General features: G+C 27.6%; 1 protein-coding gene across 1 annotated transcript in view; it reads right to left on the reverse strand.

The window, feature by feature from the left end:
- The window catches only part of LOC100197002 (nucleolar RNA helicase 2), a 45,605-nt gene that overhangs the window by 4,353 nt on the left and 19,474 nt on the right, over positions 1–21,778 (reverse strand). The window contains exons 7-18 of the mRNA XM_065795562.1: positions 21,194–21,372; positions 20,821–20,909; positions 17,233–17,372; positions 16,990–17,049; positions 15,710–15,796; positions 15,571–15,627; positions 6,721–6,825; positions 6,453–6,572; positions 6,268–6,341; positions 5,140–5,299; positions 4,880–5,014; positions 4,684–4,728 (exon numbers count right to left, since the gene is read on the reverse strand). Coding sequence (XP_065651634.1) covers positions 4,684–4,728; positions 4,880–5,014; positions 5,140–5,299; positions 6,268–6,341; positions 6,453–6,572; positions 6,721–6,825; positions 15,571–15,627; positions 15,710–15,796; positions 16,990–17,049; positions 17,233–17,372; positions 20,821–20,909; positions 21,194–21,372 — 1,251 coding nt within the window. The remainder of the gene's footprint in view (positions 1–4,683; positions 4,729–4,879; positions 5,015–5,139; positions 5,300–6,267; positions 6,342–6,452; positions 6,573–6,720; positions 6,826–15,570; positions 15,628–15,709; positions 15,797–16,989; positions 17,050–17,232; positions 17,373–20,820; positions 20,910–21,193; positions 21,373–21,778) is intronic.

The following is a 21,778-nucleotide window of genomic DNA, read 5'->3' on the forward strand; positions in this document are numbered from 1 at the left end:
AAAAAAGTAAAGAAAATATTTTATGAACTTGTTGCTCCCACATTAAGGGCCGGGTGGGCCCAAAAATTAGGGTTTTTTTGTTCCCAAGCTCCAATTACCCCAATACTTTGCAAAACATTCTTCTTTGATATAAGCATAAACATACAAAAGTTTGAAATTTGCACAATGCCTGTAAGTGTCAAAACTCAAATATCTGAAAATCCAGTGTACACCAGTCTTAAAAACAATATAGTTCCAATAGCACAAATTTGATTTATTTGTTGTTACAGATTACAAAACTTTCAGACGTTGCACAAACTCCAAATTTAAGTATATTTATGCTGATATAAAATGATAATACTTTCCAAAAAATTGTGGTGATTGGAGCCTGGGAATAAAAATACCTTAAAATGATATTCCCCTTACCCTAACAGTGAGGGGAATGAGTTAATAGATGAATTTGTTACTTATATTATACTAAATTTCACTACGTTGGCATATTTTAAATTTCATGGAATAATATTTTATATTTTGAAAGTTATGACTAAATACATTTAAAACCCTCCCCAAAATGAGGGGGGTTGTCAATTTTATATGGGCATAACTTTTTATCTCTGAAAGATTTTTCCATGAAATTTAAAGCCTGCTAATTTAGTTAAATTTAGTATGAAATTGTAACAAAAATTAAATCATTAACTCATTGCCCTCACTTTTGGGGTAACAGGAATACCTTATTTGGGTATTTTTGTTCCTGTAGCTCCAATCACTTTTTGCAAAAGTTTATTATTTGACATAACCACAAATATAATTAAGTTTGGAGTTGGCACAATGTCTGAAAACATCAAATCTGCAAAAAATTAAAATTGCCCCACTAAACAGCCTGTCGTTCAGTGGTCAAAACCTAATATTGATGTCAGAAATGGATTCCCTGACCCCAAAAACATATGATTTATAATATGATTATATTTAGACGTTTTCTATTTTTGCTAATTTTTGTTATATTCTGGCCCACTGTGCAACGGTGCAATTTAATGAATATAATAAGTCATTAAAAAAGTAATTAAGTAAATAAGTTATTAAAATGGTAAGAACAAACATTTATAATATTTTAAGTACCCTGCAGCAGTGGGGCAAACAGCTTTTAAACTAAACAAAACTTTTTTTTTGTAGTTTTCGATTTTTAAGTTTGATAATCTTTTTAAGGGCACTTGTTAGACTTAAGAAAAATTAGTCCATAAATATTTAAATAATTATTTACTAATATCAGACGTTTTTAATGTACTTTTCGAGTAATTTCGAGTGACGTATTGACGTATTTTTTCTAAAAAACCGGAAAGTAATAGTAAAAATAGGAAAATGAGAAACTTGCATGAATAAAAAATACTAATAAAATGTATTCTACTCGATTCAATCAAATAAATTACAGCAACTCAAATATAATGTAAAAAGCAATTTGAAAAAAAAAATTACTCAAAAACTTTAATTATTTTTATATTAAAAAAAAAACAACCTTTTTTAAATGTAAATTTCCGTAAATAAAACAATGGTCAAAAGTTAATAGCAAAAAACATCATCATCATCACCATCACCATCATCGTCATCATCATCACCACCATCATCATCATCATCATCATCATCATCATCAATATGTATGTCTGGAGGTTTCAGTAAATCTAGTGCTTCTTTTGGAAGCTTGTTTAGTTTTTTTTATGCAGTACTCATTTCCTGGAGATAACAGGATCAGAATTCAATAAAAAAAAGTTAAAGATATCAGCATTTGTGTCCTTCCTTTTCTAGTGTAATTCTTTCTATACCTTTTAAAGTCTTTTTTGCAAGCCTCCTGTGCTTCCTCAGTCAGTTGTCCTATTGACAACAATGCAGATGATATAATTTCAGGACCATGTATAAAGTATTTATGCAATGTAGGGGGCATGCTGTATCATAGATACTTTTCAACAAAGTATCTAGCTGTGTCAAGAGCAAATAATCTAAATTTATTTACATCATTATCACATCCACTCGCCACTGCTATCATAATTGTATGCATTTTTTAAATCAAAACTATATCTATATTTGTTATAGCAGCTGAAATTTCTGCCTTGGCAAAGAAGTGTCTAGCTGTATTTCCATCATTTGTATTGCCAAATCCTGGTTTTGGTTTATCAATAACCAAATCACACTGTTCTCGAAATTTTTTCTGAATTCGAGCTTTATTATTTGCGACTATTTCTTTATCATTTCCTTGAGCTTGCCACTTCTTGATTGGTAGTTTATAAGCCAAGTGCAAAATGCATTCAAACATTTGAATCCATTCATGTAGAAGAGATAAGCCAAATCCTAAGTTTTCAGTTTTGATACTCCAAGGAACCATACGCTCAATATCATTAAATTGCTTTGAGGTTGCACCACATATAAAACATCTTTGGGTGGAAGTAGTTTCTGTCAGAGCATTACATACTTTGCCATCTACAATACAAAAAATTAAAGTGTGAAATACTTCTGCTTGTCTTTCTTTGATTAGGCACTTTGTCTTAACAATTCTTTTTATTTTCTCATCTACTCTATTCTTCTCAGCAATTGATTCTATCTTAGACTTTTATAAAATCAATTTTTAAAGGCTTACAATATTTTGTGGATGCAGGGTGTGGATTTGACTAAATAATTTTTCCCCCAGAAACAAGACGAAGAGCGACGATGCATGTTAGAAAAACAGCTGAACCACTGGCTTTGGAATCACAAAATGCTTGTTTATAGGAACTATGGCCTGAAGAGCCATCAAACCCCTATTTCGAAATTAATTGAAGCTGATTTAATTCTTCATTCTGAAGAGACCTAATAACAGACTCCACGGCTAAAAGTAAGCGTTGTATTGTGTGGTTCAGTAAAGATTGCAAAGAAACCAAAGCATAGGTTTGTATTACATGAATATCTATAGGATAACATAATTTCTTGGCTGCTTGAACCTTTTTGTATGCTGCAAGTTTCGCTCACTGTATGCTGATTTAATCAAATGGAACTGTTTAACCAAAACTTATTGTTTTTTGAAAAACTTCGCAGAAGTTTTTTAAAAAACAATGCGAAGAAAAACGTTTTTTGAAAGTTTTTCTTCGCATTCTGTAAGATTTTTAATTTCTTCATTCAAAAAATGAAATTGTTTGTTCATTTTAATAAACCCAGTCTCTCATAATAGCCACAAGTATACTTCTTTTAAAAAACATAATGTTATTACTCTAAACCGAAATCATATAAAAAAGTTTCAAGATTAACCTAAAAAACAATTACCAAAGCATGCTCAAAAATGCAATGGAAATGGAAAAAATTGTCATTAATTTGATGCGTTAATGACCTGGCTTCGTTACCTGCTTTCTACTAATGTAAATGACACATTTCCTCTATTACACAAAAAAACACTCAAAATGTGCAACAACAAAAAAAAAGTTTGACAATCTATAATCATGAGCCATTTCATAAAAAAACAAAAAAAAAAACAGAAGGTGTATCTAGGTGAATACCAAAACAAAAAGTGGATTGTTTAAAAAAATTGCATAAAAATGAAATATTTTAAACGCTATTTTTGTAAAGGCATAATAATATATAGTGCAAACACTTAAATGATATTTTATTATTACCAAAAGATAGCTACAAGCCTAAAATTAAAGAATACCTTAAAAAAATTTATAACTTTTAACAAACTTCTCATAAGCACCATATAAACAAAGTGGTACTTTTAACTCGCACAAGCAAGTCATTTTTTAGACAAAAAGAAAAGGCTAAAATTTGGGTTCCACAGGGTTAAAGGTCAGTCCAAACGTAAAAAAAAAACCTGGATAAGATGGACCAGAGACTCTTTTATGCATTACTACTAAAAAAATTTCATAACGCCTTATTTCATTTTCGTCAATTGTCCAATTTTGAAGCAATTCTGCCCCACTGTGTACCCTAAGAAACTTATTTTAAATTTAATAATTGTAAATTTGTATTTCAAATGTGTTAGAAAAGAAATCGAAAAAATATTATCAATCTGAGTGACTTAAATTTTATTAGTAAGATTGAACAAACCCAGAAATCATTTAAGAAATTGCTGGATTAGTAATTTCTTTGCTTGTTTGCAACAAACAGAAATATGATAAATTGTATTTTTGCACAGGAGTTTGACCATAGGTAAATAAAGTTTAGTCAAAAGCGTTTTTTTTTAATGTTAATTTAATTCCCCAAAGCCAAGAAGACCACTAGAGTCGAAGAGGCTACTTTAATTGTTGTTACAACCCTCTCTCAACTATACACCTCCGAAACCTCGACAAACAAGGCCGCTGCCCGGAGAAACAAGTTAAGAATATGCAAAAAAGCAACAACAAATAAAAAGAACAAAAGGAAAAAACAACACCAAAAAAGAATTAACTATTTACTCAACATGGGTTCAAACATAATACAATTGAACCAATATCTGCACTTAAAGTTATAAAACTTGAAAAGGTTTCAAAAAGAAACATCTAAACTAATTGCTTCTAGATACTACATTTCTTTTTTTAAAGCAGAAACAGACTTGTAATGTTTAAAAAAAAGCATATAACTATAACTTAATCTAAGAGACTTAGTGTAGTGGACCGACAACCCAAACCTCCAACAAATTTTGTGCTATTAAAATTAGTTGGAGGTTTTACTATATCAACATAAAATACCAATAAATGTAAATAAAAATTAAACCTTTATAACAGATATTTTTTCTGTTGGCACATCAAATACACACCCCTAAAATAAATTAAGTTTTAGTTAAAAAATAGTTCAAAAAATTGTGAGAGATAGATGAAACTTGTGAGAGATTGATGAAACTAGTGAGAGATACATAAAAAGCTGTGAGAGTTACATAAAACGACTTGTACATCAAATATAATAAACTTACAAGTTTATCTTGACACATTCTCATACCCTTAATACCAGCAATAAATTCATCATCAAAATATCGTCTTAAAATATTCCATATTAATGTTGGATTACGTAATTGCACAGGTTGTTTCATAAGGTATGTTGTATACCCCTAAAAAAGACCAATTTTGATAAGAAAATAACAAAAAATAAGAGAAACAAATATAAAATATTTGAAAGTACTAATTTAAAAATAACATTTAGAAAATTTGTAGATATTTTTTGAACTAGACAAACCTTTCTTGAAGTAAGAAGTGACCTATTAGCAAGCTCAGTTGTTCCTGACAAATAAGCAAGAGCAGCTGCCAATGCCTCTTCTGCTCCTTTTTTCTCTATTAATTCTCTTGCAGGCTTGATAAAAAAGCTAATAACGTCACTGTTTACCTTTTCTAAGGACCTATAAAAGCAAATGCAGTATACATTTAATGCCACTCAAAACATTGAGTCACATTAAGTGTGTAAATGTAAAAAATTCAGAAGGTTATAACATTGTTTATAAAATTAATAAAACAATATGTTTTATTAATTTTATAAACAACGATGACAACGATGTGTTTCCATAAACTTTTTTTTTAATTCATAAAGATAATATAGTCAAAAACATAACAATTATACTACCCTAGTAGTATAAAAATTTGAAAGTTTAAAAACCAACAAAATTTTTTTTAGAGCTTTTAAATAAAAAAAAAAAACATAAATTAATAAAGAATATAAAAAAAATATATTTAATTTAAAAAATTAGTGCACTTTATGGTGATGTTTGAATAAAATTTTATGAATGATTTTATTTTATAATTAACTTTCTATTTAAATGAGTTTGCCTAATATTATAAAAACATTAAAAAAGAAAGTTTTAAAGATATTCAACCTTAATGTAAGTAATTAAATAATTTTCTAGAGTTTTAGTTTTTTAGTTTCATTTTATTTCTTTGCTTTTTTTTATAGTTAAGGTTGTTAATAATTTTATTTGTTTTGTCTGGTTTTTTCAGTGCGTTAAAAAGCCACGGCCAAGCTTTCAAAAAAAAAAAAAATTATTATTATATGCATGGTCAGGTATCGAGTGCCTTTCCTGTCCACGACTGTACTTAGTACCATCCCACCCATTATCTGAATTCAGTAACTTTATAAAAAAAATTCCAAATAATTCTGAATAAAACAACTTTTATTGCATTGAGTCATGTGGCTTTTATATGAATTTCTGTAACATGAAGTAGAATAAATCAATTATAATAATTTTTAAATAATTTTTCTTTATAAAATGCCACTCAGTGTCTAATAACATTACTGATCAAAAAATAATAAATTGGTGACCATAACTTCATTTCAAATTGACAATCAAATGATTACAAAAATTGGAACATTTACCTAATTGCGTCATCTGCACAAGAGCTTACTATCTCCTCAGGATTTGGTGGTGTAATTTTTTCAAATGTTACACCCTTGGAATAAAAATAGTATTAAAATATATAATATAACAAATTGTAATAAATATAATAAAATGTAAGTAGCAGACACTTTTAATATTTATATTTTAATTTTATGTAACTAACTGTTCGCTTTTCTACAGCAGCGATCTCAGACTCTTGTCCAGGTTTATAAAACACAACACAAACACCAGACCTTCCTGCACGCCCAGTACGACCAGCTCTATGAATATAGAAATCTATGTCCTGAAATACAATACACAATTAGTTACTTCATTTTGAAGTAATACAGTTAACTCAACTCAGTGTAACTTTCCAATATAATACAGTTTGATTAATAAAGTACATTTCAAAAGTACCAAAAGCAATCTAAAAGGTATTTTGAAAATCATACATTTGGAGGTTCTGTTTGAATGACTAAGTCAACTTCAGGTATGTCGAGGCCACGAGCTGCCACATCAGTAGCAATAAGACAATTAAACTTTCCATTCCGAAAGCCCTAAAAGTAATTTTATAAAAAATAAATTATTTTTCTCAAAACCATATTAAATAAATTGCTAAACCTGACAACATACAATATTTGTAATATTCTACACAATATATCTACTATATATCTACAATACTTAAACACAATATATTCTAGTATAAATAATACCATCTACATACCAAAAATGTTACTTTGCTTTATACCCATCAATATAAAATAATAATACGTAATAATCTACACAATATATACTATAAATATATATATACACACATATATATATATATACATATATAAATACATAAATACACACATATATACACATATATAAATATATATATATATATATCAGGCTTGGTCGGGAAGCGGGAGTGATCGGAGCGATCGTTGACCACGGAAATAATATTTAGTTGCAAAAAACTGGCCAGATTTTTTAGTCGTTTTGAGAACATTTCAAAAAAAAAAAAAAAGCGCAAAAAAGATTATCTGGACCGATGAGAGACAATTATAAATACAAAAAAAAACTAATGCGAAAAAACTTAAAGCAAAATAAATTGCGTTTAGAACAAATAGTTTCGAAACATCGCTCTTATATAATTTTTTTTATAAAACCAAGCGATATTTTTAATATAAAGTAACATTTTACAATTGCTTAATAAAGAAAACAAATGTTTTTTTATTTATCAGAGTGTGATATAATTTATATACTTGTTTTCTATTTCCAGTGGTGGATTAAGGAGGGGGCTATAATGTTAGAGGCCCCGAAATAGTCAAGCTGACCTTATTTTAGTCATTTTTACGTTGTAGCATAACATAAAAAGGCCCAAAAATCCAACAAGATTCTAATAAAACTATGCTAGTTTAAGTTTTATTTAAACTAAATAATTTTAAAACTAAAAAAGTTAATTTTTTTAATAACTATTTTATGCTTCGCTTTATTTGAAAAGCCTAACATACTTGAAACTTCTTAGAAAGATGGACAAATGAAATAATTAAATCATCGAGTTTCTGTAGAAATTAAAATAAGATAGAAATCAACTAAAAAGGTTAAAAATACTTTATGAAGAGGAAGCGGAACTGCTTCACAATAACGCTGATGACGTTTAGTGAGTGGGCTTTTTAATTTTAATTAGTATTTAAAAGAAAAATGGAACTTTAAGTATAACGAGTTTGCAAGTATGGCAACTGAAGCTAAAATAGTTGGAGTTAGTAAACCAATATCTAAGAACTTAACAACCTTTCTTTCTTGGGGGAAAGAATCAGTTATCGGGTACACGGAAGAAAATGGTTTAGTTGTTAAAATATGGTGTAAAATTTGTGCTAGGCACAAAACAGCTATATTAAAAGATTCTTTATTTAAAGGAGCGTTGAATTATTCGTTTATTGAGGGAACTTGTTTGGTGACAAAACATCAGGTAAGATTAAAATGATTTACTTTATTTTAATTTGTCTGTCCAGGAAATAACCTAAACATAATTTTTACTTATGAATATTTTTACTGTTTTATTAAAAGTATTATTTATAAAGCATTATATAATGTGCCGTGAATTTATGTAACCAACTTTTTATTGAATTATTTAATTTTATTCATGAATATTTTTGATAATAATAAAGATTGATCGCCATCTAAAAGGGAAAAGTCATAGGTTGGCGGTACAAATTGAAAATGGGTACTCAGAAGATCCTGGAAGCAGTCGAGTAACCAACTTCGATATAGAAAACTCGGTACCACATGACAGCCGCAATGCGTTATTAAAGATGTTAAAAACTGCATATGAAATGGCTCTAAAACCGAGCATGCCACATAGCCATTTCGAGACGCTGATAAAATGTTAAAGAATTAATGGTTTACTTCTTTTAGAAGGAAAATGCAACAAAAAAGCAGGTTATTGATTTTTTATAAAATTTATAATTTTTTGTTGTCTAATTGATTTTAAATTGTTTTAATTTATTTTTTTAGCACGCGAATATATCTCCTGCATTGCCAGTGCCGTAAAAGAAAAAGTTGCTAAAATTATCAATGATAAAAGGTTTTTCTCCATTCTCTCTGATGGCTCACAGGCTAGAAAAACGAAGGACGAGAAAGAGTTGATTCTAGTGCGCGTTGAACGCAAGGGGACCCCTGCTTACTTTGTAGTATCTTTACTTGATATGAACAATTTGGGTGGTATGGGGGCTAATGCAATTAAAATTATAGCATTTTTAGCTATTGATAGCATTTTTAATGAATCAGGTAATATTCCTTTAACTGCGGCAGCTTACAAATCTAAACTTATCAGCACGATGGCCAACAGAGCAAGCGTCAATTTTGGAATTTATAATGGAGTGTTAACGCAGTTAAAAAATGATAGAATGTGGCTGATTAAAATTCAATGCGTAAACCATTGTTTAGAATTAGCTATAAAAGGGGCTGTAAAAGATATATCGCAGTTTAAAGAGTGTGAACGCCTGTATATTTCCATTTTTAGTTTATTTCGCAATTCTGGCAAATTGAAAAGTGCGGTTAAAAAAGCTGCAGAGGCTTTGAATATTACATACTACACCTTGCCTAAAATATCGGGAACGCGCTTTTTAAGTCACAGGAGACGCGGCTTTACAAGACTGCTACATAACTGGCCTTCGCTTATCGTGGGTTTCGAAAACGCTCTTGCGGATCGCGACACTAAAGCAGATATGCGTGCTAAGATATCTGGGATATCCAAACGGTTGCATGAATACAGACTATTATGTATAGTTTGTAGTTATTTGGATATTTTAGAAAAATTATCTCCATTATTGTTAGTTTTCGAAAAGCAAATGTTAATGGTGAATGAGTTAAAACCAGCAGTGGATGTAACTAAGGCTAGCTTAGACGAATTAAGCAATGAAGGTATCGACGATATTATTGGTTCATATTTACTAAAGTTTAGAATCAATGAAAAAGATGGTACAACTAATCTTGTTTCTTCGTATTTAAAAGAAGGCCACGAGTTGAAAAAATCGAATAAAGAGTTTGTTGAGATTGAGCTCTGCAACATTGCTAATTTTAACTTGGATTGTCTTAGTTCTGCTATTAATTTAAGAAAATCAGCAATCGACATCATTCTGCCATTGATAAACGATAGATTTAGTTCGCTGTTAAATCCCATATTTGAATCAATGGATTGGTTAGATCCACAGTTATGGACAGCAGACAGCATGTATGGTGATGTCAGCATCTCTTTATTACTAAAGGAACTCTTTTACCCTCTAGAGGCTGCAGGAATAGATTTTAAAATGGTTCTTCCGGAATGGAAAGCTGCAAAACTAGTAATAAATACTCAGAACACCATTGCACTCACGTCTCTTGAAATGTGGCAGAATTTTTTTCTTTATCATAGAATTAAGTTTCCAAATTTTAGTCTTCTAGTCGAACTTATGATGTGTATTTCTGGCTCTAATTCCGCTGTCGAACGCATTTTCAGTATTTTGACTGTAATACTGAATGATCGGCGTTTAAAGATGAACCAGTCAACAATGGAAGACTCTTTAATCATAGCTGGGAATGACCAGAATTTCACATACCAAGAATGAGATGATATTTTGAGTCGAGCTGTGGGTATCTACTTAAGTAAACGAAGAGTTTTTCGCCTTGATTCAGCTAATGCTAGCAATGTCACTGATTATAGTAACGAAGAAAGCAGCGACAGTAACGATTTCAGTTCTACATCTGAATCGGAAGAATAAACATTTTATTTTAAAATTTTTATCCGTCAAGGTTAAAAATTTTAAAATAAAATGTTTATGTAACTCGTAAGTCACTTTATGTACGTAATTATGTTTGTGTTTTGTTGTGCATGTTTTTGTTTCGTTCATTTATGTTTGTGTTTTGTCTCGACCTCTGGCGCGGTGCTGATCCACTCGTAAGTCACTTTATGTACGTAATTATGTTTGTGTTTTGTTATGCATGTTTTTGTTTCGTTCATTCATGTTTGTGTTCTGTCTCGACCTCTGGCGCGGTGCTGATCCACTCGTAAGTCACTTTATGTACGTAATTATGTTTGTTTTTTGTTGTGTATGCTGTTGTATCGTTCATGTACGCAATTATGTTTGTGTTGTAAAACAATATTGTCTAATGTTGGATATAGCTCCTTAACTTGTAGTTTTGTTGAGCTCTCTTCTTATGGGATGCGTCATTGCTGTTTGAATAGTGTTTGCCCACTACTCGGTAGTTTGTGCACAACAAAAAGTTTTCTAGTTTTATTGCTAAGACCCATATAATCAATACATTACTGAAGAGTTCTAAAGGACGAAACAATATTGTCTAGTCTTAAACTCGAGTCCTTAATACAAGGGAGGATGGGAATAAAAGGCTGATTGGGAACTTTAGTTCAGACCTTTCAGATCTGATAAACGGGGGGATCCAAATTACTAGTATGTTTTTGAATTCTTTAGGGCAATTTTAACTTTTAGTTTTGAGAAATATTTTTTTTTGTTGATAACAAGTAAAAATTAGTAAACAGGGGGGAGGGCTTAATGACCTAGGGTTAGTAACTATCCGTTCGTGGGAAAATTTCCTAAAACTTAATTAATATATATCCGCCCCACCCACCTCTATTAAGGATAATAGAGTACATTCTTCTTATATGTTTATTTAATAATTAGTTTTATTAACTTTGATAATTATTTTTAATTTTATTGATAACGCAATTATCGTTGAATACCTATTTGTTCAGAAAAATAATTGTAAAATTGCTTTAATAGATTACATCAAATGTTTTATGATTATATTAAATGTTCAAATTTTCAAAAATAAACAGATAAACAAAATTACATTTACATATAAATTACATACTTTTTAAATAAAAAATAAGAAAATACTAATAAAATAATATACTAATATAATAAATTTTACAAATCTTTGACAATATAAAAAATATATATTAGAAACATTATTTTTGTAAGCAAATAATGATAGTTTAAAAGATTTACGGCTTTGCAGATGTAGCTCCGAGAATGAGCCATAGTATTAAAATAATAATTCGTTTGATCATATATTCTACAAACAATTTATGTAAGAAATATCAAAACTTAAAAAACCTCGAATTAAACAAGCATTTTAAACAAACTTTGAAAACATTTCAACAGAATTCTCTGGAACTACAATTCGCTTAGTCAGTGTATTTTTTAAACCAATAGAATTATTTTGTTCGTCTTTTTAATGTTCTCGAATATTCTTTTTATTTTTCTGCACCAAGATGTTTTGAGAACATTTAAGTTTACGTTTTAAACTTATAACTATTTTGCGGACAAACATGGAAACATACATAAAATGAAATGTTCTCAAAACGACTAAAAAATCTGGCCAGTTTTTCGCAACTAAATATGATTTCCGTGGTCAACGATCGCTCCCGCTTCCAGACCAAGCCTGATATATATATATATATATATATATGGGCAATTCCATTTTTAACTTATGTTACATGCGCAACAACTTTATCAAATATTTGCCTATTTAAACTGTAAATTAAACTTTTAGCTATTTTGTATGAAAGTTGTAAGTCTGGCCTAAAAAAGGCGAACTTATTACTGAAAATGCCACTGAACTTACTTTACACGGAAAACAAGGTAAAAAAATTGTTTCAACTTTTAGGTCAGATTTCTATGAATCAGTAAAGCGGTTTGTATTAGAAACTTTCACAAGATGTAAAGAATTTTATGCCAATTTGAATAATATATAAAATTTTATCAGAGGTGACCGGCTAAGGAAAAAAAACTTGTTTTTTTTTTGATACTATATATTTAACTTATGATACATCACTTACGTTACCGAGTGATTGTGTATATTTTATATCTATTATTCAGAGTTAGAGGTACATAAAAGATTTTTGCAAAAGTATTGAGCTCATTCATTAAAAATAATTAAAAGAAATTTTAAAAACTATTGGGACTCTTCCTGAGTGATTTTTCATAACATTTATGAAAGTTATCTAATGGAAAACAGTTTTTACTCAAAACCAAGAGCAACTTTAAAAAATTATTTTAGTGTAACAATTTTATTAATACTTATTTGAGTCGTTTAAATAAGAAAATCTTCGGTTTGTCACAGTTTTTACTTACACTCCTTACATTTATGCGTATTGCCTTATTTTCATTAGGTTGAATTTTTAAAATGCTGCAAAGTATTTACATTTAAATCTTTTAAAATATTTTTGACAAAAAAAACTGCTATCACAGTTTAGGAGGGAGAGGGGTTTAGGTATATGTGATCATTTGTTAAAGGGTTAAGGATTGACAAATATAGGGTGACGTGCTTTATGGATGACCAATAATAGCATTTAAAAACAATTTGTTTAACTAAAATAAAAAAGATTCTACCTGATTTTTTTTATATTAGGAGAATAGCAAATAATTTTTTTTTTTAATGTCTAAATACAAAAATTTATTTAATTCTTATTTTTATTTATGTGTACTATTACAATAATTTGTATTTATGTGTACAATTACAATAATTTGTATTTATGTGTACAATTACAATAAAATACAATAAAATAAAACAAATAAAAAAGTAATAACAAAAATAATTTTATTTAACATAAAAGATAAAAATTTTTTTTTCTTTCTTAATTCTCCTAATATAAAAAGTTTTAGTTAAAAACTTGTCATACCAATGCGAATTACTTAATGACGTAATTCATTTTGTAAACAAAAACTTAACGAAAAAGTGCCAGAACTTTAGTAAATGCATGTAGTTTTAACTTATGTTACACAAATTTAAAATAAAAATGTGCTTTAACTAAGCATCGTTATTCAAAACTTTAAATGTAAAAACGTAACATTTAATATTCTTTTGCATATTATATTAAAAAACTTAACTTTTTAAACTAAATAAAGAAAAAACAAAACTTTATCATGTTTTTGTTAACTTACGTTACATGAAAATTGCAATAGTTCTTTTGTTATTTTCGTAAAAAATAGACATTTTATCAAGTATTAAATTTGACCAACAACAATTTAAACATGTTAGCTCTATTTTCACGCTAAATTAATTCCGATTATGCAAATATGTTAAATAATGGTTAAAATAACATTTTACAATGATACCTTTTTCATCACGCGACAATGAAAAAACCCGTAACTTTCGAAGGCATAAAAATGACTTAAATAAATAAATTGTAGTATTAAAGGTATATTTAAAAAAAAAACTTTTATGTGTCAACATCAATATTAATTTGCTAAGAGTTGACGAAAAAGAGAATAAAATTTGACTACTTTTTCATTTTCCGCCGTGGAATTACCCACATATATATTATATATACAAGAAACGCTACAAAAAAGTTGCTCATATTTGGCACATCATTCATAGCATAGTTTATTTTTAAACTGTGGGCTGAATAATTTATAATTAAAGAATAGTTTATAACTAAATTTAAATTGAGTGTTGCATAATTAATTAATGTTTGTCCTGTCATTTATTTTATTTAAATATCAAGTTAAAAACACTCATGAAAGATATTGCTGAAAAAAGGTATGATAAAGTTATATTGTTGACATGGGTAATTTTTCGATAATTGATAAATAATTAACAAGGCCACAAAACAAAGATATCACTTCTTTCAAAACATTATCAAATTCAGCTAATATAGTTAATCAACAGAATATTGCTAATTTAAACATTATTAACCATTTTGTCCCGTAAACAACTACAATTTTACTAAGTCTTTCCAAAGCTCAAAATGTACGCTTCTTCTAAATTTTTTCAAATAAAATAGTATTGTTTTTTATTTATTTTATTGTTTCAAGCATTTGTGTGAACATTTAATGGTTGACAACCAATGGTTGACAACTTCAGGTTTTTTAAATTTTGTAGTTATTAATACCCCCAACAACTATTTTTTCTCTTTGCTTAAAAATACTCCCAACAACTATTTTTTCTCCTTGCTTAAAAATACCCCCAACAACTATTTTTTCTCTTTGCTTAAAAATACCTCCAACAACTATTTTTTCTCCTTGCTTAAAAATAAGCAACGAGGCTGCCAGTAAACTAGTTTTAGCTTGACGAGTACCTAGTATTTTCTATAGATACTACTGATTTTTTTTTCTATAGATACTCCTGATTTTGTTTCTATAGATACTCCTGATACTTTTTTCTATATGTGAAATCATGGTATTTTCTGCATCTAATTTTTATCAGTAATTTTTTTTTTTAATCATTCTTAAACAATGTGTTAAACTTTTTTCATTATTCTCTTTTTCCTATCATTCATATTATTGTCTTGAAAAATTTAGTTTTATTCAAAAATAGTAAAACTAAGACATATTCCTGATCACAGAATCAAACTTTTGAGCAGAATGAAAAGAAATACATTTAAGTAAATCTCACTAAAAACAGCCAAAATTAACAAATGTAAAAAGAAAAAAAAAAAAAAAAATGCAACAACAACAAAAAGACTACAATAACATCAAATCATAAATACAAAAAAAAAAAAAAAAAAAAAAATTAAATTTCAGCCAATTGTTAAATCAAAAGTTTGAATTGATTTCGAGCAAAGGAAGTATATACAAAATTTGGGTCCAACAAACAGAATAACTTCAATAAAACTTTAAACAGTATTAAAAAGAGCATTTAGATAGTTAAATGTTTTACCAAAATAATGTGCAAAATTAGTGATTTAAAAGAAAGAAAAAAGTGACTCTGCCACTACAATATTTAATAAGCCTATTGTTAAATAAAAGAGGTATGCAAAAAACACAACATTGAGATTTAAAAATGTTCAAAAACAAAACAAAACAAAAAACAACCTGCAGAGTTATTTCTCTTTGACTTTGCGATATATCACCATGTAAAACTTGAGAATCCTAGAATGCACATTTAAATCCAATAAAAACAAAATTAATAAATTATTTATCATTTGATACTAATTAAAAATATTATTATTACAGGAATTGATGATTCCACACAGAGTTCATTGGCTTCTTGTTTTGTAGTGGTAAATATAATAGTCTTACCAAATTTGCCACTGTATAACTAAAAAAACAAAAATTTTTAATAAATAAAAAGAAAAAATATAATCGTAGCAGCAACACTCAACAGTTGCTATGCAGTGGTGCATTTTAAAATAATGAAGTTATACCTAAAAAAACTAATTTTACAACTTGTTGACTGCATTATTCTGTGTGCTTTGTGTTAAAAAAAAGTTTTTTTGACAAGGAAAGTTTTTACGAGGAAAGCAATAAACTTCTTTTTAATTATCTTTCAATTTTTTTTATGGTTATTATGTAATTTTTTTTGTTTTTATTTTTACCTTATTTAAAACTATTTTTAAATATTTCAGTAAACTTAATCTGCGCAATTAAAATGCTAAAAAAGTAATCAAACAAAACAGTTTAATAATGAGTCATAATTTTCTTTTACACATTCAATGTCATGGTCAATGTAACTATGAACCTGTAGGGCCCACAGTTGCAGAGGAATCATTAAACAAAAAATTAGTATAAAAACAAAGCAGAAAATGTCATAAAATCTTGTCATGATGTAATACCAACAAAAACAAGCTAGTCAATTGTAGATCAAGTAAAAATACAACTACTATTGTAACAATAAAAATAGTAATACTTTTTTTCATAGTAATGAATTTCCCCCCTCCCCCTCCTCAAAAAAAAAAAACAAAGTGAAATATATATAAAAAACAAACAGCTGGATAAGCACCAAGTTTGCTTGGTATGAAAACAAATTATTGCAAAACCTAGAAACTAATAACCACAATTTGTCTTCATAAGACTTCAAAATATCTTAAGGATTTTAAATTTGTTTTTTTATTTCTTATGCTTTTCAAAATACTTGGAGTAATAGAACTTGCAAAATATCTAAAAAAAATAAAACAAGAGCATTACAACACATATCTTAAAAAATTATGAGTCACCCAATGATTAGAGATATATCCAGAAGACAAATTTTATCTTTTAATTATTAAAAAGTTATTTAATCTTTTCAATTGTGTATTTTCTATTGTAAAAATACATTTAAAAATACAGATTCCTCTAGATTCCCTTCTCATAATATGAAAGATAACCATGTTTATTTATTAATAATTAAAGACATTCATTGTGTGAATGTTTCCTAAATTATTATTTTTTGAATAAAGTTTTGCCTTACCCAAAAAACCCCATTATCAAATTGCTTGAACTAAAGATATTACATCATTCATTGTGATTTTTTACCTGTATAATATCTTTAATCAGTAAAGGTCTTTCCCAGTATGAACATTTTATTATTTTATGCTAAAAAAGAATAAAAAACATTTAGAAAAAAAAAATTTCACAAAGTATACATAGTTTCAAAAAGTAATAAACTTTATTTTTACAATTTTTAATTCAGGCTGTAACATTGAAAAAAAGAAAAAAAGAAAGAGGCAAAATAAAATTGAAAGTTGAGATAACAAAACTCTAATAAAAAAAACTTACTTGAACAGTGGTTGCTCCTTTATTTTTGTCTTCACCAATTAAATCAAAAACCTTTAGATTTGAGCTTAAATACTTTTTTGAATTTTGTTGTAACCATGGTGGTACAGTAGCAGAAAACAATAGGGTCTGTGGCTTTCTTGCTGTGTAAATCAAAAAGACAAAAATTACAACTAAAAAATATTGAAAAAATATTTCAAACAAATAAAACTATAAAGAATTTATAATATTTACTTGTAGTACTTAATTGTAAATTTATTTTTGAAACAAATTTTTTTGTTTTCAAATAAATATTGTTAACTACTGCAGCTTCAGCTGTTTCACTTTCTTAAAGTTTTGTTAATACAGTGGGTTGCATAAATATAGTCACTACTTTGTGTGAAATTTTTGTTTTTTTCACAATCTTTGAAACCAACTAATTAATATGATTAAAAGTGTATTAAATGTCTTAATTAATTAATTCTCTATCGAAAAGGTATATGGAACTTGTTAGGTTAACCAGTCTTGAGTAATTATTAATTTAATTAGAACATACCTGTATTTCTAATGTAGCAAAAATATAGAGTCAACTAAAATTTAACGAATTGAAATATCTCAACAAAATGTAATCAGAGCGATCTTAAATTTGGTGGTTGATTTCTTTTCGAACTATATAAACATTCTTGCGAAAATAAAATTATCATTTCTATATCTTGAATTATTCGCATTGCTAATTATTTGGTAAAGTAAAAAGACAAAAATGGGCAGAAAAGCTGTTTCAGACAACGATGGCAAATTATAGGATAAAACAAAAGCCAATGAGAAATAGCTCGAAAGTGCAATGTTTTGCTTAAATGTGTACAAACAACGTTGAAAAACCACGAGCTACATAATGATGTCAAAGACTTACTAAGGCTTGGTAGGCCTTTAAAGCTAACTTAAAGAGACCAAAGATATCTCTATCAAAAGGTTAGATAAGACCCTAAAATTTCTTACCGCAAACTTGCTGAAGGGTTCACAAATTAGCCTGGTAAGGCTAGTGTTAGTAGATGACCTGTATGAAGATGCCTACTCAAAAACCACTTTTGTGAGTCTTAGATCGCCTTAAAAGATAAAAGTGGAGTAGAGAAATACTTCACTGGTCTGTAGAAAACTGGGCTTAAGTCATTTTCAGTTACAAATCCTATTTTGAGGTGATAAATCACAAGTCAAGATTAATCATCAAGAGGCTAGCTGGTAAAAAGTTCAAAGAGGGTTTTTGTGTACCAAGAATACAAGGCGAAAGAGGATCAGTTGGAATAAGGGGATGCTTCTCCATAAAAGAAACAGGGTCATACAACATTTATAACGACAGAATTAACCAGTACAACTACACAGAGACCCTCGAAAGTAAACTTTTACCAACAACCAGAACTTTTTACGGAAGACAACAACAATAGATTTTTCAGCATGATGGCCCAACGACTCACACTGTAATCTCGGTTAAAGAGTGGCTTGATCGAAAAAACATTACGGTCATGCCTTAGCCAGCTTGTTCTCCAGATCTTAATCCCATCGAGAACATTTGGGCCTGGATAGACAAGAGATTGGTCAAAGAGAGCATAGCCAGTAGGGTGGAGCGATTTTCATAGCAAAAAAAAAAAAGAGTTCATAAACCAATATTACTGAGACACGAATCAATGTCTATTAATTATAAGATATAAGTAAAAAAATATTTTTTGATTTTGATGAGATCTTGAGGGTCCTCTTTGGAATTTAAATTCTTGACAGGTCCTAATATTTTTGAATTTTTTTTTTTCTAAACCATATCAACCTTGGACTCAAAAAAAAGCAGAAAAAAAATGCTTGTTTCATAAATAATAATTTTATTAAAATTATTATTTAGTGAAAAAAATTCTTGCAAAAATATACCTTAAAACCCCCGTTTTGTTGAGGACGGGGGTTTTTAATCAAAAAAACAACTCTACTTTTTTAATTTTAATTTTTTAATAAAAACAAATATTATTTTCAAAATCAGCATATTATTTTGCTTCTTTTAAGTATCAAGTTGATATAGTTTAGAAAAAAAAAATTTAAACAATATTAGGACCCATCAAAAATTTAGAATCCAAAGAGGAACCTCAAGAAATCATCTAAACTAAAAAAAAAAGAGTAAGGTTCTTTTTTCACCAAAAGATATTGATTTGCTGCTTAGGCAAATCAAATTTCAAAAATTTTCAAAATCACTCCACCCTAATAGCCAGTGTTGCACAATTACAGCAGGCATTAGAAAAGCTTTGGAAAGAATTTCCAAGAAAATTAAGCATCTGACTAGTTAAATCTATGCATAGACGAGTTTGTACACGTGTAAAAGTTTGTGGTGCGCATACAAAATACTAAAATGCACCCTGACTCTATACTTTTGCTCTGTTTTTTTTATTTTATTTATTTAACAGTTATATATATTTCTTATAAAAAAGTTAAATAATTTTTTTTGAGAAATATATACAATTTTTTTTCTTTGTATATATAAAAATATATACAAAGAAAAAAAGTTTTTTTGAAAAAAAAAAATCTAAAATGTTTTTTTTTAAAAAAAACTTTTTTTTCTTATTTTGTTTATAAAATCACTGTTAATAAAATTTAAAACAATTTAAATTATTAACTTTTTTGTTTGTTTTAAATTTAAAAAAAAAAAAAAATCATACTTAAAATCATCTGAATCTATATTTATGCAACCCACTGTAACTTTTAGGAAATATTTGAATTTTATATAATTATATACAGCAAATATTTAAAGTTCAATTATAAATATTTTTGAAAACATAATACATTAACAAATAGCAAAAAAGAAAAAAAATTTCAATATAAAATTTAATAGATATAAAATTTAATAAAGGAGTTCAAAAAATGTTTTTTAACCAGAACTAAACAAAGACAGAAATAAGTTTAAATATAATTTAAAATTAAAGAAAAAAAAAAATTTAAAGGGTATAAATATTTAAGTACACAATAAAATAAAAACTAAAATTAAAACTAAAACTAAAAAAAAACGGAACTAAAAGGAAAAGAAAAATCTAAACAAAAAACTTAAAGTTTTATTTTTTTAGTATTACTAAAAAATATTTTTTTAATTCAGCCAAAGTACAAAAAACAATAACAAAAATCCCATCCAAAGTAAGAGCACCACTTTAAGAAAACCACAATCAAATTCTATTAGAAAATTGCAACCAACCATTTATGGTTAAAATTATTAGACACGAAAAGCAGACAAATAATAAATAATCTAATAATTTGGAACAATTAATAAATAAAATAGTGCAAAAAATGTCTAACTTTAAAATTTTTATCGTATAGAACATAAAGAATATGCCCACACACACAAAAACAAACTTAAAACCTTTTACTCATGTTACTTTTTTCTTTATGATTTATGGGATCTACTATTGTGTAGAGCTAGGCGTTGATTTATTAAATAATATAGCTATTGTGCAGAGCTAGGCGTTGATTAACTAAATAATATAGCTAAATATTAAATCAATTTTCTGATAACTATTCATGTAACTAGTTATAAATAAAAACAAAATGTTATTAGTTCAAACAATTAAACAATGACAGTAAAAAAAAAACAACCTGAAGTATATGAATGCTTCAGTATTTGCTCTACATCATCTTGAAAACCCATGTCCATCATTCTATCAGCTTCGTCAAGAATAACATGTCTGATGAATAAAAATAAATAATTTTTTAATAAATGAAAATAATTTGTCTTTACTTAGAATAAAAGGATAAGGAGTATGAATACTGATAAGTAAAAATAAAGCAGGAAAAAAAAACAACAACTTTTTTTTAACAAGATATTTGAATGACAACTTTTTTAAAACACCTTTTAATAATAATAATAATAACAATAAAATTTTTTAGAAATAATAACAATAATAAAAAGTAAAATATTTAATAAAATGTTTTCTTAATACAAAAACTTGAAAAATTAACAAAACACTACTTCAGTTTAGTTAAATCCAGGACACCTCTTTGTATAAGATCAGCAATCCTTCCAGGTGTGCCTACTAAAAAGTCAACTCCTCTTCTTAGCTCCCCTTCTTGCTTCTCATAAGATGAACCACCATAAAAACAAGATACTTGGACATTATTTGGTTTAAATTTTTCAACTTCTTGATAAATCTAAAGTTTTTAAATGTTGGTGTGAAATTTTATAAAACAAAAAAAAATCAGCACAATATTTTTATTTAAAACTCTGCACAATATTTAACACTTCATTAAGTGAATAAAAATTAACATAAATTTAACACTTCATGTAGTGATTTTAATATTACAGAATAAAAAATTTTAATAAATTCAAATTTTAGTAAATTTGTAAAATTTTGTAAATTTCAAAGCTTGACTTATTGCTTATAACTTATTGCTTTTTTTTTTTTGAAAATCTTATTGAAACTACAAAAAATTTTCCAAAAATTGAAACTACAGAAAATTTTTAGAAACATGGTTCACTGCATTAAGATGGTTTACAACATTAAAAAAATAATGATAAGCTAATTTTTACAACCAAAACAAAAAACATTTTGTAACA

The sequence above is a fragment of the Hydra vulgaris genome, chromosome 04 (genome assembly GCF_038396675.1).
Source record: "Hydra vulgaris chromosome 04, alternate assembly HydraT2T_AEP".
Lineage (NCBI taxonomy): Eukaryota > Metazoa > Cnidaria > Hydrozoa > Anthoathecata > Hydridae > Hydra > Hydra vulgaris.